We start from the raw sequence: 14512 nt of genomic DNA, 5'->3' as shown, positions 1-14512 counted from the left end.
ATGTGAGATTGTTACATTCTCAACAATTCTGTCCGCGGCCAAAAAGTGGAGCTGCGCAGCCGGAGCAGCGCAACGCAATCACGCGGTGGAGCGGCAGCGGCACAACGCCTCAGACCGACACGAACACGCCCAAATCGCAGCCAACAGAGCCGAGGCACAGGAGATGCGCACAGCTCCCCCCGAAAAGGGTCCAACGCATGCCTTACGCCTCGCTCTCGCTCTCACTCTCTGTTGTGTCTGTGCAGCATTCATACCATCTCTCTCGCTCTCCCATCACTCTCGCTTCATCTCGTCCACCACCACCACACACGCCGTGGCGCGCGCCATTTCATTCTGCCTCGCCCACACCGCATCCATCGTGCCGATCCAAGCGCTTCAACCCGCGTCGTCATCGCTCTCACCTGCATCCCACATCCTATCGTAATCAATGTTGCATCGCGCCCTCTGATCTGGGCTGCCATCGGCTTTCATTTCTCGCCCATCCCCCGCAGCATCGGTGCAAAATGTCCGGCGCTGCCCCCCAGACTGCCTCGCCCAGGCCTGCCAGCTACGGTCTCCCTGTTCGCACCATCCCCATCCACGACTCGACCTCCGCCTCTTCCTCCACCGCAAACCAAGCCCATGCTCAGCCGCAGCCGCAGCCTAAAAGGGGGATCCGTGTACGCGTCAACTCCCTCGGCGCCACCATGCTGCTCAAGCACAACGCAGCCACTCCCACCGATCAGCAATCCTCGTCCGCCATGCGTTCCCACTCGCCCTCTGCCACCACCACAACGCGATCCCGCTCGGCCACCTGGAGAAGCCCAGATCCAACGCCGTCCTCCTCGTCTGTCTCTCCGCCGCCACAATCCCACTCCGCTGCACCATCTACTTCCAACTCCGGCTTCAATCGTCGCAAATTCTTCGGTCGCAGCAACAGCATACGCAGCTTGCTCGGAGGCGCTAGTGCAAGCAACGCAGGCAGCTCGGCCAGCGCCGCATCCAGCAGCAATGCTGCCGCTTCGTCGCCCAATCCCGACGCCGCATCGCGCTCTTCGTCTGCAACTTCGCCTGCCTCGCAGCACCCTCTCGGCCTCTTGCGGCGCATGGGCAGCAAGAGCTTCCTCAACCTCCACCAGTCCAATCAAGCCGCTTCCGCAAACCCCTCCTCCGACGATGCCTCCTCCCTCGCATCCGCAGATTCAGAGCCTTCAAAACGCTTCTCCGACTCTCTCAAGCGCATCGGTCGAAGACGCGGTAAATCCGTCTCCACCAACCCACGCTCCAGCTCCTCACAATCCAGCTCCGACTTTCATCCAGGCCGCCTGACGCACAGCGAACTCCTCTCTGCCCACGACGCCTCCAGAAGGAGCACCGAAAGCGCACGCTCGAGCACCGCATCCATCACAACCCCCGACCCACACCACCGCCACTCCGAACCCGACCCCGCCGACACCAGACCCAAACATGACTCTCGCGACCTTCACCAAAGCGCGCCTCGCCGCCTCACAGGCTGGCTCTACAACATGGTCGGAAGCGATAACTCCCCTTCGCCTCTCGAACCAGGCGCTCCTCTCTCGCCTGTGCGCGAAGCGGATATCAACGAAGTCATGGCTCAAGCTTCCATCTCGCCTTCAAAACATTCAAGAGACACCTCCGCCAATGCCCCCAGCTCGGACAGCATCCCCAGCCGCTCCAAAGCCGGCGCACTCTTGCACTCTTGGACCAGCGTAGGCTCGGCCAAACCCACCAGATCCCTACAAGCCTCAACAGCAGAGAGTACGCAGTCCGCTCCGCTCACGGCCAGTCAGACACTCACAACCCTGGCGACCACAAGCGCAAGCTCGACGACCAACACGAGCGGCGCTGGCGCCGGCAGCAATGGCGGTGGCGATGCAAGCGCCAGTGGCAGCGCAAGCGGGTCTGGCATCGCCAGTACCAACTCCCAGGCTGGTGGCAATACTTCCAACACCTCCAGTTGGGTCCCCGGCGGCGTTGGCTTAGATCGCGCCTTCAAGTTCTTCCTCGACACAGACTCGAGCGCAAACCAAGACGAGGGCATCTGGCTGCTCGGCGTCTGGCACGCTCCTCGACAGTCGCAAAAGTCAGAGCCACTCATCGCACAAGACCCAAAGTCAGCCACACGCGCAGTCGCATCCGACGCACCTGACGACGATCAAACAGATGCAAGACGCGCGGCTTCTCCTTCTTCAAGCGTATCCGCCTCGTCCCCGCGTCGTGGCCCACTCGATCTCAACTACGCCTCCTTCGCGCCTACAACCTCCTCAAATCAGCCCGATCGCACCACCGTCGGCAGCTCCATCTCCACCGCTGCCACCGCATCCACCGCCGAAAGTCTCAGGACTCGATCCTCAGCCACGAGCTTCAACATCGCCTCGTCCGGACCCACCCCGCCCGCTTCGGAAACTCAGTCGGCATTTCAACCCGACTTTGCCTCGAGAATCTGGTGCACGTATCGCAATCACTTTGCTCCCATCGCACGCGACGGCACCATCTCGGACCAAGCCGCCTCCGCAGCCGAGGCGCTCGCCATCGCTCAAAGCCAGCCATCCGATCCCACAACACCGTCGGCACAGGCCGGCGCCCCCTCTGCCCCCGACCCCACTCGCTCAAGTAGCCCTCCCGCTTCCGCCAGTCGCGGCTGGCTCGGTCGCAAGACCGCAGAGAGCAACGTCGCACACGAAGCCGCACAACAAGCCGGCTCGCCCCTCGGCCTGGGCGCTGCGCTGGGTGCCGGCTATGTGAATGCCTCGGCAACGCTCGGCGAAAAGATGGGCATCTCCAATCTCTGGAGCAGGGCCACCGCAGCCGCCCAGGCCGCCGGCTTCAGCCGCGCTGGCCTCACCACCGACTCGGGCTGGGGCTGCATGCTGCGCACCGGCCAAAGTCTGCTTGCCAACGCGCTCATCAATGTCCATCTCGGCAGATCCTGGCAGAGGGAGACAGCGCCCAAATCACAGATCGAGTTCTTTGAGGAACTCGCCACCGCCTCGCTCGACGCTAGCGCTGAGAATCAATCCCTTGCCACCTGGCGAGAGAGGCGCGCCCGTCACGCCACCTACATCCGGATCCTCAGCTGGTTCCTCGACGATCCCAGCCCCGCCTGCCCGTTCGGAGTGCATCGAATGGCACGTGAGGGCAAACGTCTCGGCAAAGAGGTCGGAGAGTGGTTCGGCCCCTCCACCGCCGCCGGAGCCATCAAGCAGCTCGTGTCCGACTTTCCCGAGGCTGGTATTGCCGTTGAACTCGCACACGACGGCGTCTTCTACCTCGACGAGGTCCGCGCAGCTGCAAGTGCCTCGACTGGCAAATCTCGAGCCAGCGGCACGCTCTCTGGCAATCGCAGGGCCGAGACTGCCGTCTGGCGTCGGCCCGTGCTGATTCTGATCGGCATCCGACTCGGTCTCGAGACTGTCAACCCCATCTACTATGAATCGGTCAAAGCCACCTTCTCGTTCCCACAGAGCGTTGGCATTGCAGGTGGAAGGCCGTCCTCGTCCTACTACTTCATGGGCCACCAAGGCAACTCGCTCTTTTATCTCGACCCGCACAATGTGCGACCTGCCGTGCCTCTACGATACCCTCCCACCACCTTTCCCGCTGCGGCCCCACACAGGCTCGATGTCTCGCATCGATACGCCCTCGAAGACCGCGACGACGAGGACGAGTGGTGGTCCCACGCATACACCGAGGCTCAGACGTCCACGTTTCACTGCGAAAAAGTGCGAAGGATGCCCATCAAGTCGCTCGACCCGAGCATGCTCCTGGGTTTCCTGGTCAAGGACGAAGAGGCGCTGGTCGATCTGTGCGCGCGCATCAAAGCGCTGCCCAAGACCATCTTTTCCTTCGCCGAGTCCGCACCAAAGTGGGTGGATGACGACGACTTTGACCCCAGCATGGAGAGCTTCTCCGAGCCGTCCGCGGACGAAGCTGGCTCCGATGACGATGCCAGCAAGAGCGAGGACCAAGACGACGTCCCTGCGAAACGCGAGATCAGTGCTGAAAAGGCGGAAGGGACCTCTCAGCGATCGAGTCCCAAGACAAGTGTGGTCTTTCCATCAAAGCGGGACGCGGGTCCCGGCGAATCGCTGTACAGGGAGAGCCAGCAGAGGACGGCTGCCTGGCTCGGACACGGCCGACCCGCCGCTACGGCAGCCAAAGCGGACCGAACCGACGGCGCTGGAGCAAGTGGAATCGCCTTCCCCTCGCTGGATCTGCTCACGCCGCACAACGACAGCCTCGGAGTGCAGAGGCCGAATCGCTCAGACATGCGACAAGTATCGACTTCGTCGGCGGCGACGACTCGGCCGATGGCGCGCAAGGCGACCAACGCGACGGACACGGACGAGATCGACGGGCGGGACCTTACTGCCTCTGCTGCTGTCGGCGCTGTCGTGGCTGGCGCTGCAAGGGCGGGAAAAGTGTCGCCTTCGAGAAGCCCGGCGCGTGCAGGGCCGGACGAGAGCTTTTCCACAGTGCACCTTTCCGATTCGGAAGTGGGCTCGGGATGGGAAGAAGTGTCTGACGGAGGCACGATTGCGCCGTCGGCTTCTGCCACGTCGGGGCTGCATCGAACCGGCTCGCCTACGCTGCTCGGCGCGAGTTCCAGCGCGGCGGAACCTACTAGCCAATCGGCTTGGGTGATGTCGTCGATGCGAGACGGTCTCGCACCCGAGGAGCTCGTGTCACCGATCTCGGTGGTGAGCGAGAGCGAGCTGGTGGGCGTCAGCCTCGATACGCCCACGCACGAGGCACCCAAGATGTCCTTAACTACTGCTGAACAAGCGGGCTCGGTGACAGCGACTGAGGGTTCAAGGCACGCTGGGCTTACGACGGCACATGCGCCGCTCGCCCTGCCGCGCAGAAGGACACAGTCCAAGCCATCGCCCATCGACCCCCCGCCTAGCTCGGATGCATCTGCCCCACCCGTACCCAGCGTTCCTGCTGCATTCCTCAACGCCCAGCCTGAACCGTCCGAGGAGGCGAGCAAGCCAACCAGAGCGCCCGACCTCGACGCCAGCGACGACGACTTTTAAACCACCCTGCGCGCGCGTGACACAGCTGGTCTGTACCACGCCATATACCCCCTTTCCTTCCCTCTCTTTTGTAGCTTGCAAATTGCCAACCGTTCGTGATCTCTCCCAGCCCCAACTTTGAGTCTTTGAAAAGAAACGGTGGGGTGAAATCTTCTGGCTCGCGCGGTTCTTCTGACCCGTCCTCCAGCATCGACGTCGAATGCATGTCCAAGATCGATGCTACTCTGCCTCAGCTCAGAACACGATGCACTTTCACGCACTGCACCAACCCCCCACTCCATCGCATCGTAACCAGAAATCTGTTCGCAAATTTGGACGTCGTGGGGTCGAAAGTAACATGGGCTTTGGTCGAACAGGTTTGCGAGCACAAGAAAAGGGTGGAGTAGGGCAAGGAAAACAAAACATGATCTTGTACAAAATCGATCTTGCCTCAGCTTGAAGCATGGGGTTGGCAAGGTTGGGGTCATGTCACGCTACGAGCGCACACGTGCGCGCTCACTGCTGCTTGCACTCCTGAGGATCTTGCGAGCCGGCCATCTGCGAGCCGGCCGACGCACCGAGCTGCGCCGATCGTCGCGGCTGGTCGTCGTCGTCCTCATCCTCGTCATCCTCGTCGTCCTCGTCGTCAAAGTCGGCGTCGTCGAGCTCGTCGAGATCCTCGTACTGCAGCGCCTTGCCCGTGAAGAAGTCGACGGCGTGCGGGATGATGCGGTCCTTGAGGTCCTCGCCGATCTGGTAGTCGAGCTCCAGACGCTCGTCGAGCTCGTCCAGGTCCGCCTCGTCGTCGTCCAGCTCGCCGTTCTTGGGCGGCTTGGGCGGGTTGAAAAAGTTGAAGAACGACTCCACGGGCACCGAGCGCTTGACGGTGCGCGTCTGGTTCGTGTTCTTGTTGCGCTGCTTCTTGGTCTCGATCTTGTGCGTCAGGTCCTTGTCCTCCTTCCACTCGATCTTGCAGCCCTCGGCGTGGTCGTACACGAGGTCACCCGAGAATCCGACCTCGTCCTGGTAGTAGTAGGTCTTGCTGAGCACCGAGTTGGTGAAGTAGTCGTTCTTGGAAGGCTCAAACTCGAACTCGAGCTTGAAGCCCGCCTGGTCCACGAGGTAGCTCATGCGCACGTCGACGAGCGCACGCAGCGCCTCCTCGTCGCGCTCGGTGATGAGCTCCGAAAGCGCAATGTGGTTCTTGAGCGCGGTGAGCCAGAACTCGGGGATGCCGTTGGCACCCTCGGCGGGCGCCTTGACGTCGGCGAGCGACTCGGGCTGCTCGTCCTCGTCGTCCTCATCGGCATCGACGGCCTCGCCGGCCTTGACCTCGTCGGCGGTGGGCTCGGTCTTGCCCTGGATGATGGCGGCACGTCGCTCGTAGAGGGGCTTGTAGCGCTGAGCGTACTTCTTCTCGAGCTCGAGGATCTCCTTCTGGAAGTCGGCCTCGATCTTGTGGTGCTCGACCTGGACACCCTTGAGGCCCTCGACGCGCCTGCGGATGTGGTTGGGGAGCGACTCGACGTAGCCGGACGATCGGCCGACGAGGCTGGAGAGCTTGTCCTGCACCATGGCAGCGAGGGCGGGGTTGCCCTGAAGGGCCGAGGCGACGTCTACGGCGCTCTCGTCCTCCTCGCCGATGGTTCCGACCGTGGGGCGCGAGAGCGCCTCACGGGTGAGGGGAGCATTGTCGAGCGGGGTGTTCTGCGGGGTGGGCGCGATGGCGTCGGAGTTCTTGCTCCTGCCGATCTCCTGGGCGCCGGACATGATGACGGATGTGGTGGGTTTGGTGAACGAAGGTGAGGTTGAAGAAGGATGAGGCCGGTGATGGGTAGCAGTGAGTCGCGGCGGCCAACGGTCAGGCCGAGTGTGCAGAGTGTGGCGTGGACGGGAGCGTGGACTCTACGATGGGCAGAAGCGTAGCTGCCTTGGTGTTCAAAGCGAGCAAGGGGGTGAAGGAGGAAGAGATGGTGTGGCGGTGGATAGAGAGAAAGGCGCTGCTGCAGTGATGGTGTTGGCGGATGGGCGATCCAACCAAAAGCTCAAAATCCAGTTCAAAAGGTTGGCAGGCTGGCTACAGCGACGCAGTTCCGCTGCGGTTTCGAGTGGCGAGCCAGCCTGTCTGCTTTGGCGCCCTGCTCCCCTTTTTTTGGTTGTGGCTCGCTCGCGACTGCCAGTGAAGCCAGCCTGACGCAGCGCACGCGCCCGCGCCCGCGCCCGCGTCCTCGCCAACCGACCCGGGCTGAGTTGCAGTGGATGGAAATCGCGTCAGAGTGTTCCACAGGGCGGGCGAGCGAGCGAGCGACTGATTGCAATCGACAGGCGACGCTGCAAGGGATTTGCACGGTCGAATTGGGATTTGGGGGAGGGGGCGATGAGATTTCAACTCGACTCCTCTGCTGAGCGGCTTCAACCTCCACTCGCCAGCGCCTGCCATTCTTTTTGGGCCGTGCCGATTCAGAGAGCGAATACAAATGCCAGAGAGGCGAAATTCAACCCGAGCCACGCAGCTTTTCGTAGACTGACGCACAGACTCTAGCCAAAGTTGGAGCTCGCTCTCTCGACCCTTTGTCTCGCCTGGCTGGAATCTCCCCACACTCGGGCGTCAGTGGTCGGTCCAGAGCTAGGACAGCTCAAAGATGAGCCGTGGCTCGTCCGTGTCTGGAGAATCGCTATTGCGTCGCATCGTATCGAGGCCACGAAGGAGAATGAGCCTCATTTGACGGTGAGCGCTTCGACTCAGGTTCATTGCAAATGGCGATACCATACATGCCGAATGAGATGCCAATGTTTGGGAGGGCAGCGCCATCAAGCGATTCTGTGGCCGTCGTCTTGACAGGTGTGCTTTCGGCTGTGGGCATCCCAAACTTTTTTTTTCAGCGCGTTTGCTGTTCCGATTTTCGAGAGCTGCAGCCGGCGACGAGCGCTGCTTATCTCGAAGCGTCAGCCAGGTGTTGGGAAAGCCGCCTCAGCCTCGAGCTGCTGCGCGTTTCTGCGAGCCAGGCCTCACGGGTGCTCCTGCTTGCCGCCATTCGGGACGAGTGGGGTCCCGGCTGCCAACCGTCGGTCGGTCACTCTCTGCATCCTTGCTCTGCTATGCTTCAGCCACGCTGCGGACTTGAACGAGCCGCACGACGCAGCCGCGCCAATATTGCAACAAGACTCGCGGTGGGAAGCACAGAGTCACGTCCAGCGGTCGCGCGCCGTCGAGGCGGTGGCCAGGGCAGCATCAAGGCTGACCCGGGCTGCCCGTAGCTCCAGGCCACGTTCGGAAGATCCCGGATATCAAGGCGGTCGGCAGCTGTCTGCTCAGTCAGTGATGTAGGCCCGATTGTCAATGCCAGACCTCTTGCAGCACGGSGAGCAGCGAGCATCCTTCTCCCCCCCCCCCCYCCAAAAAAGTGGTTCTTGCGCTCGGAGCAAATGAAGGAGGTGGTCAACGCGCAGGGTCCAATTCCATCTTTTCCAAAATGTTATCATACGCTCCCGCACATTGCATGTATTTTTGTCCGGATGTTAGATCTGTGGAGCCGTGATGGAGCAGGATCGTTGTAACGTGGAGCACCGCCGCACGAGGCGAAGCGACCATCTCACGCCCGGACCATGTTTGCGCGACCGAAGATGGAGTGAGTGGGCCTCGGCACGCGTCGGGCTTGGCATTCCTTGGACAGCGCTCCGTGGCCGTGGAGATGACAAGCCGCAAGAAGCCGCGGCGAGACCCTTTGGAAGCAAGATGCACAAGCGAGCCAATTGGACAGGTGTGGCAGTGCTCAAAAGGCAATGCACGGCGAGCCAAAGTGTGCAAGCCCGCGTTCCACCGTCCTTTGGCTCTCCGAATTTTTGTTCATTTTCTGGTGGTCTTTTTTCTTTCTTTCCCGAGACGCTTTGTTGGATGTCGCTCTCTCTTGGTCCAAAACCGTGGGCACTCGCCGACACAAACAGCGCTAGAAAGCTGAGACAGACGAGCTGAGCCTCTGCAATGCTGTGTGTTGGCGCTCGTCGGCCTTGTCGACGCAATACAGGATTGTGGACGGCACCACAAGGATAGGAATGACCACCTCGGAATTCGGAGCGGAGGAGGCAAGCTGAGCCGCAGCTGCATCTCGGAGCGGCGGCGGTGGGTGGCAGCCGCCAGCAGAGGGTGGGGTCCGAGTCAGGTGGAAGTGGAGAGCGAGCGAGTGGCCCACCCAGGACTCGAAAAAGGTGGAAAATCCGTTCTGGTCGTTGATAGCCGCACGCGTCATGGATGATGGACTAATCGACTCGTGCCCTCGTGGGCGCCCCCTCTGCAAAGCGAGGAGTGGGATCGAGCCCTTTTTGGATTTGCATTTCCATCCACCCTTTCACAGAACGCGCGACACCACCTTGTACCGCTGCCACCATCCAACCCGCGGCAAGCTCATACACGTCTTCTGCCATCCACGGCTCTCTCTCACAAGGCAAACGAACGGATTCCAACGTCACCCGCCTGGTGCACACCTCGGCTGCACATCTTCACCCGTCAGGACGGCAACACCTGGGTCGGCTGCGCACCCACGTCGATCCGAGCTGCCTTGCATTCGAGCTCAGCGAGCCACATGGCCCGGCACAGCCACACCCCTTCCTGACACCCATCCCGGATTGGACGCCCTTGCCCTCCTCCTCCTCGTCCTGCTGCCATCGCGTGGGCCGCCTGCCCCCCGTCATTGCATCGCCTGGACAAGCGCATCTCTGTAAGTACTGGATCGGCTTTGTCGCCGCGATTCGCCCAGCACAAGCTTGCCACACTATCAACACCGACCCTTCCGCCGACGTCCTCGCCCGCCCGCCCGCCCGCCCGCCCCTTCGCCGCCGCCGCCGCACCCGAGTCCTCCTCGTTCCGCGCATGTGACTCGCACCCCGACCTCGCTTCTGTCAACAACGCATCCGTACATTCCTCCGAACCTCGGGCGTGCATTGCCGATCGATCGCACCGACACAGCATCGCCCCACTCCCACGCTAGCTCCTTTCGCTCTCCCCGTACAGCAAGTCCGCCCTGTCGCTTGCACATCCCTCTTCGCCCACGCCCCAAACCGGTCCATCTCGACCCGGTCTCGCTGCGACCATCGCCATCATTCACCAGCATAGCCTCAATCGGCTCGTTGATGCACCCTCCGAGCACCTCAGCTCCTCTTTCATTCGTCCACCATCAACAGCAATACTTTAGCGCGCCCACTTTTGTTGCATCCGCCATCCTCATCACCATCAGCCGCGGGCCCGCCGCCCATACAACACCAGTACCGCGTCCTGCTCTGCTTCGACGCCAACGACTTTAGCGGCCCGCCCCTTATTACTGCACCGTATCCGAACGAAGCACGGCCGGATCAAGCGATCAGTCGCCGTGGACAAAAGCTGACCTCGATGCCTCCCTTCGCAACCATCTCGCTTCCGATTCCTTCCTTTCAGACCGAAGAGCCCAGCCCCTTGACGCCCGGCTCCGACACTTCGACGCTCTTCGAGTTCGAGCTCGACGATCCTTTCAAATCGTCCCTGGACTCGGGCAAAGACTTCGAGCTTGCTTCGCCTTCTGACCACCCCCCGGAACCTTTGGAAGAGCAAGGCACTCGCAGCGCACCCTCCATCCCTTCTCGACGCCTCAGGTATCTCGAGCGCATCGAAAAGGTGCTAGCAACCGAGCTCAATCCCTTCGACCTCATCGCCTACTCCGACTCGGACCACAGTACTATCGGTGCGCCCGATTGCCATTCTCGTCCCGCCGGGGCTGGCTGCAACGACGCCGCCCTTCCCACACGCGTCGACATGCAGAACACCGGCGCCTCGAGCACACAACACCACTTCAATGACCCCGCCCAGCAGCAGGCGCTCACCGACAACGCCTACAGCGGAGCGTTCTACGATCCATCCTCCGCTGATGGCTACAGCGCGCCAACCCAGACCAGCTTCCTGAGCGCAGCGCCGGCATCCTCCTCCTCCTCATCCATCCTTTCCCAGCCATCTCCCGCCGCATCCTCTTCCGACCTCAATCACCTCGGAGCGCCGAATGCCTTTCGCGACAACAATGTCAACCCAAGTCCGCTCTCCAGCCCCTACCTCGGAGCGATATCTCCGGCGGGCTCGCACCACCGCTCGGGCTCTCACAGCTCCGAGGCGGCGAGCCCACCTCAGTTCGACAGAGGCTTCATTTCGGACCCGGCACTGTCTCAGACTGTCGGCCAGATCGGTCAAATTCGCCTCGATGAGGATCAGCGCTACCCACCCACCTTTGAAGAAAGCTCGGACTACGCCGGCTCGCCCGCAAATCAGGCCGCTACCAGCTCACAAGGCGCAGATGGCTCGACGTTTCCGTCAACAAATAACCAAACGTTCGGCGGCAGACCCGCCGGTAGCACCCCGCAACTCACGCTGGGCATCCCCACCGTCTCTGTCTCTGGCAGCTCGATGGACTTTACGCCAATCGCTGCAACCGCTGACACTGCGATGCCCCGCATCAACGTTATGGCGCCTTCGCCCTCGACGCCAAGAGCCATGGGTGCGCACGGTCAATCGGGCGGTTTCCAGGACGTCCTTGCTCAGCTAGTCGCCTCCCACGCCGCTACCTCGGGCATCTCTGCGCCATCGAATCAGCCCGATGCCTCCAGCAGCTGGCTCCAGTCCGATCAGCCCTTGACCATGCACAACGAGCCATTCAGCTATGCCTCGACCCCAGGCACAACCGTCGAGGCTCAACAGCCATCGTCGAACGAGCAGCCTTTCCGACCGAACTTGGCTAGCGGTCGACTGATTCCCGAAGGATACACAACCGAGTCGGCTCAGATGATGTCGACCTTGGCTGGCAACCCGCAGCGCAATCCTGCCGTGCACGCGCCCGGCCAGTGGTCGAGCCAGGCCAAGCGTCAGGACTCGTACGACAAGATCCGGCAGTTCTTGCGTTTGGACGTCGACATGGGATTCCAATCGACGGGCAAGACCGAGTCTCCCACGCTCGCCATGTTCCGCAAACGTGCCAATTCGGATATAGGTCCAAGATCCCCAGTGGTCGGCGGCGATGCGGGAGCAGCAGGTACTGCGTTCGACTGGTCGCTTGCTGCCACCAACGCATCCAACGCGAAGGACCAGGACAGCCTCGACATCGACTGGACGCATTTGAAAGCAGACCCGACAGGCTTCCAAGGTGCATCAAACGAGCTCGGCTCCACCCAGCCGGCGACGATGAACCCTGCTCTGTTGAGCAATGCCCAGCTACCTGTCGACCTCTCGCAGGCTTTTGATCCTAGCAACGCTGCCCTTCTGGCCAGCTGGCAGCAGCAACAAGCCCTCATGCAACAACAGCAACAGCAGCAGCAGCATCAACAGCCGTACCAGCAGCAACACCAACAGCAGCAGCAGCAACAACAACAAATGCAGCAGATGATGGCGCCCGTCTTCCAACTGAACGGCAATAACAACCTGATGGGGGAATCCGACTTTTCCTCTCAGCTGGGCGGATCGGGGCCGGGCGAGTTCAATCCACAGTGGCGCTTCCCCGGCGACGGGACTCAGTCCGCCAATTTTGCAGGTGGTGCGTCTGCCCAGCCGAGACTGCGAAGATCCAGCAGCGCGCGACAGAGCTCTGCGGGTGGACACCGCCGACTCACGCACTCGGAGGACCTGTCGCGCAGCCGAATGTACCAGGGCGCTGATGAGGACTTCCTCGCCAAGATCACCGCGCCAGACGGAGGACTGGCGCCGCCGTCGGCAGGACGCTCGGTGTCGTCGAACAACGCTGGTCCGAGCAACCACCAGACGTCGTCGCCAAGGGTACACCCCTATCGCACAGGCCACGACCGACACTTTTCCTTTGGGTCCAACACGTCCAACAGCAGCGCCACATCTGCGTCGCCGTTGCCGCACTTCAGGGGCACGGTCGGTTACGATGCTGCAGGGAACTTGGTGCAGTATTCGTCTGACATGTTTGGCGAGATGGGTGGAGGCGCGGAGGATGCTGCGCAATCGCCATCGGCATCGAGCGCGGCTTCGGCAGCGAGCTCGATGCTGGGAGCACCGCCCGTGCCGGTTGTCACGAGCCAGGCTACGCAAGCGGCTTCGGCGTCGCGGCGAAAGTCGGAGGCGCTGTTTGCGTGCCCGATTCCGGGATGCGGCTCGACGTTCACGAGGCAGTACAACCTGCGCGGCCATCTGCGATCGCATGCGGATGAGCGGCCGTACAAGTGCGACTGGCCCGGTTGCGACAAGAGTTTCGCGCGCTCGCACGACTGCAAGCGCCACCAGAATCTGCATCTCAACATCAAGCCGCATACGTGCGAGCAGTGCGGCAAGACGTTTGCACGTCTGGACGCGCTCAACCGGCATCACAAGAGCGACACTGGCGGTTGCACCACCAAGAGCGACGGCGAGAGCCAGTCGAACGAAACCGACGGGTCGTCGATCTCCGGTGCCTACGATGGAGCCGATTCGGATCGCGGTAGCCAGCATTGGGGTCAAGGCGATGCGGGAGCAGCAGCGGCTACGACAAGCTCCGGCAAGACGTTTGGTGGCCATGTGCTTTGATAGCGCAAGCATGCGTCCGGTCTGTGCAGGCACAGATTCCGGGCCGCAAGGCAGCTTGCCCAGCATGACCCGGCTGCCAGCTGACAAGAGTGGCTCTTTGCTGTACTTTGATTTATGCGTTATGGAACTCGATGGTCTTATTCTACTGTAGCCTCTGCCTGTGTGTGTGTCCGTTTGCTCTCAGTGTCAGTTCTCGTACACCAGAGTTGTCCGGGATCGGGTATATGGGATGCTTGGACTGAGGCACCAACATCTGCGGCCATAGAACCTTGAAAGCACCGCATCCCGTCCGATCTGCGAAGTTAAGCAAGGTATCGCCTAGTCAGTACTGCGGTGGGGGACCACGCGGGAATCCTAGGTGCTGCAGTTCTTCTTTTGCCTTTTTTTGAAGGTTTTGTGAGATAAGAGCAAAGCTTGAGTCAGAGCCAGAAGCTCAAGGGTTTCCTCAGTCGGCCGCACCGGGTTGCTGGTTTGGTTTCGACCGGTACGTCCGTCGGCGCGGGTTGCCACTATCTATCTCGGACCGTCTCATCGAGTCTCATTTCGGCCACTACTTGTCCCCCTTTGCAAGAAAGCCGCATGACGGTGTGTGGGGTTTCTGAGCACTTGCATGACGCAAGTTTTGACCAGGACATCATCGCAAGCTGTCAGGTGGGGTCAAGTGGGGCTCAATGAATCTCGGCATTCTTTTGTGCAGAGTGGGCCCTTGACTTTTTCAGGGGCGATGGACAGAGCAGCAGCGCGCGGTGGGCCGAAAACGCTCCACGCATGCAACTCGCTCTAATCTCGGCAGATCCGGCTAACTCTCTGAGCGGTGGTATCGCGCGTCGCTCGCTTGCTCGCTCGCTCCACAAACAAAAGAAAATTTCCGCAGGGATCCTGCCGCTGATCTGCTCCACACACTCGAGCGAGGCTCGGGCTTAAAGGCCCAAAAAAGGCTGGCGAACGTGCGCGATTTGGATGCGGC

General features: G+C 61.5%; 3 protein-coding genes across 3 annotated transcripts; 2 read left to right on the top strand and 1 right to left on the bottom strand.

Moving 5' to 3' along the window:
* Window positions 1–503: 503 nt before the first annotated feature.
* Window positions 504–5036, top strand: PAN0_002d1404 (uncharacterized protein; the record flags this gene model as incomplete). Its single annotated transcript, XM_014803570.1, has 1 exon — window positions 504–5036. One exon carries the CDS (start codon window positions 504–506, stop codon window positions 5034–5036), a length of 4533 nt encoding a protein of 1510 aa, XP_014659056.1.
* Window positions 5037–5531: 495 nt separating this feature from the next.
* PAN0_002c1403 (nucleosome assembly protein Nap1) lies at window positions 5532–6785 on the bottom strand (the record flags this gene model as incomplete). The annotated part of the gene is made up of 1 exon (XM_014803569.1): window positions 5532–6785. One exon carries the CDS (start codon window positions 6783–6785, stop codon window positions 5532–5534), a length of 1254 nt encoding a protein of 417 aa, XP_014659055.1.
* A 2475-nt stretch (window positions 6786–9260) lies between these two features.
* PAN0_002d1402 (uncharacterized protein) lies at window positions 9261–13545 on the top strand (the record flags this gene model as incomplete). The annotated part of the gene is made up of 4 exons (XM_014803568.1): window positions 9261–9291; window positions 9368–9884; window positions 10024–10178; window positions 10247–13545. 4 exons carry the CDS (start codon window positions 9261–9263, stop codon window positions 13543–13545), a joined length of 4002 nt encoding a protein of 1333 aa, XP_014659054.1.
* Window positions 13546–14512: the final 967 nt, after the last annotated feature.

Source organism: Moesziomyces antarcticus (assembly GCF_000747765.1).
Source record: "Moesziomyces antarcticus DNA, scaffold: scaffold_v10002, strain JCM 10317, whole genome shotgun sequence".
In the NCBI taxonomy this organism is placed as follows: domain Eukaryota; kingdom Fungi; phylum Basidiomycota; class Ustilaginomycetes; order Ustilaginales; family Ustilaginaceae; genus Moesziomyces; species Moesziomyces antarcticus.
Note: the sequence above shows the minus strand (reverse complement) of the source record. Positions and strands in the feature narration are given on the sequence as shown.